Source organism: Protobothrops mucrosquamatus, unplaced genomic scaffold (assembly GCF_001527695.2).
Source record: "Protobothrops mucrosquamatus isolate PMUCROS unplaced genomic scaffold, P.Mucros_1.0 scaffold3151, whole genome shotgun sequence".
Lineage (NCBI taxonomy): Eukaryota > Metazoa > Chordata > Lepidosauria > Squamata > Viperidae > Protobothrops > Protobothrops mucrosquamatus.
Genome location: NW_015389151.1, coordinates 114,642 through 117,219, shown reverse-complemented (window position 1 = coordinate 117,219; position 2,578 = coordinate 114,642). Strand labels below are relative to the sequence as shown.

The following is a 2,578-nucleotide window of genomic DNA, read 5'->3' as shown; positions in this document are numbered from 1 at the left end:
AGGAGGAGGAGGAGGAGGAGGAGGAGGAGGAGGAAGAAGAAGAAGAAGAAGAAGAAGAAGAAGAAGAAGAAGAAGAAGAAGAAGAAGAAGAAGAAGAAGAAGAAGAAGAAGAAGAAGAAGAAGAAGAAGAAGAAGAAGAAGAAGAAGAAGAAGAAGAAGAAGAAGAAGAAGAAGAAGAAGAAGAAGAAGAAGAAGAAGATGATGATGATGATGATGATTGTGGGGTCCTTGGTGCTCTCTGAGTTTGGTGGTTTTCTTGCAGACTTTTCATGACCCAACTTGGGAACATCATCAGTGCTAGAAGGAAGTGGGGTTTATCGAGAGAGAGAGAGAGAGAGAGGAGGAGGAGGAGGAGGAGGAGAGGAGGAGGAGGAGGTGGTGGTGGAGGAGGAGGAGAGAACTGAGGGGTCCCTGGTGCTATTCTGAGCTGGGTGGTTTTCTTGCAGACATTTCATGACCCAATAAGGGAACCTCATCAGTGCTAGAAGGAAGTAGGGTTTGTGGAGAGGTGGAGGAGGATGAAGAGAAGAAGGGGAGGAGGAGGAGGAGGACTGTGGGGTCCTTGGCGCTCTCTGAGCTTGGCTGATTTCTTGCAGATGTTTCATGACCCAACTTGGGAACATCATCAGTGCTAGAAGGGAGGAGGAGGAGGAGGAGGAGGAGGAGGAGGAGGAGAATTGCTGTGGACACCTTGGTGCCCTCTGAGCTTGATTGTTTTCCTTGCAGACATTTCATCACCCAACTAGGGAACATGATCAGTGCTAGAAGGGAGGGTGAGGTTTGCTCTCTGTGTATATACCTGTGGCTCACGTAGGCCTAAAGAAAGACTCACCCAGACCTCTCCCACCAAGCCGACAGGGGAAGCCTCTGCATTTACCCTTCCTTCCTTCTTTGTGAAGAAAAAAACGGTTCACCCTGATCTGGCGACATGACGGGCGACCCGGATTCACTCCGTCTCCCTTTCTCGTTTGATCCTCAGGCGTCTGGAGATCCGGCTAAAAGGCTTAATGAGCTACCACGAATCCTGGAAAAGACTTGAGCACATCCGCAAGATTTTCTGGTTCAACAAGACTTTGGTTTCAGGTTGGTATCCGAGGAGGGCAACGAAGGAAAAATACGGGATGACCACGGATACGGGGAGTGGCTAAAATGCGTGGCGGAAACACGGGGGCCATGTACAGAACACGGAGCTCCAGAATTGAGGGGCTTCAAAGATGGGTGGGCTTCCACTCCCAGAATTCCCCAGCCAGACTGCTTTAAGATGGGTGGACTTCAACTCCCAGAATTCCCCAGCCAGCCATGCTTTAAGGGGTGGACTTCAACTCCCAGAATTCCCCAGCCAGATTGCTTTAAGATGGGTGGACTTCAACTCCCAGAATCCCTCAGCCAGCCTGCTTTAAGACTGGTGGACTTCAACTCCCAGAATTCCCCAGCCACTGTGGAAAACATTAAACTATTGAGTATCGAACTTCAGTTGACTCAAACTTATGCCCAAGAATCTAAATCAATTAAAGTTCAATGCTCAATTGGAGCCCAATGAGGGTCAACAGAATTCAGGAGCTGGAGGTGAACCATTTGCGGCAACTAACAATTCTAAACTCATGACGCCCTTAATTCCACCTCCAGCTCGGCCTGCTCTTTTCCTATGTGACACGGACAAAATCCCAGAATTCATCCAAGATAAAATGGACGTGCAGAGCCCGGTCCTAGTGTTGGAATAGTAAGGTGGCCATCTTGGACGTGGTGAAAGGACAGACAGTTGTAACACTGCAACTTTGACTTACTAATAGAATAACAGCGTTGTAAGGGACCTTGTCCAACTTGTCGGTCCTCCCTTCTTCACGGTCCATCATCTGACCTTCAAGATTTTCGGGGCGCACTTTGTGATCCGTCAGGAAGTCACCCCCTTTTTGCTTTCGATCCTCTCTTGACTCTCCAGAGTACGTGGCTGATCACTGGGAAGAAGATACCTTTTTTGGCTACCAGTATCTGAACGGGGTCAACCCTGTGGTGATTGAGAAGTGCACCGAGATCCCGGCCAACTTCCCGGTGACCCAGGAGATGGTCGCCGAGTCCCTTGGAAAATCCACCACCCTCTCGGAAGAATTGCAGGTGACCGGGTGTGGGTTTCTAGCTTTCTCTCGTGAATTGTAGTTGCATTTCCCCAAGAACCTAACTAGGGTTGGGTTGACCTAGGGACTTTCTCGGTGGAGGAACTGGGGAATCTCCAAGGAGAATCAGTAGGGGGAAGTTGGTGGTTGCGACTCCACCCATGAAGCTACCATCTTGGCCTTCTGAATTTTCTGAAGCATCTTGACCTTCTGAAGCATCTTTCTGAAGCCACCCTCTTGACCTTTTGAACTTCCTGAAGACACTGTCTTGACCTTCTGATCTTTCTGAAGCCCCCATCTTGACCTTCTGATCTTTCTGAAGCCATCCTCTTGACTTCTAATCTTTCTGAAGCCCCCATCGTGACCTTCCGATCTTTCTGAAGCCATCCTAATCTTTCTGAAGCCCCCATCTTGACCTTCTGATCTTTCTGAAGCCATCCTCTTGACTTCTAATCTTTCTGAAGCCC

General features: G+C 49.1%; 1 protein-coding gene across 1 annotated transcript in view; it reads left to right on the top strand.

Moving 5' to 3' along the window:
* Positions 1 to 2,578, top strand: part of LOC107297128 (arachidonate 12-lipoxygenase, 12R-type-like) — a 20,833-nt gene that overhangs the window by 6,775 nt on the left and 11,480 nt on the right. Inside the window, exons 4-6 of the mRNA XM_015826487.1 lie at positions 766 to 773; positions 980 to 1,083; positions 1,940 to 2,112. Coding sequence (XP_015681973.1) covers positions 766 to 773; positions 980 to 1,083; positions 1,940 to 2,112 — 285 coding nt within the window. The remainder of the gene's footprint in view (positions 1 to 765; positions 774 to 979; positions 1,084 to 1,939; positions 2,113 to 2,578) is intronic.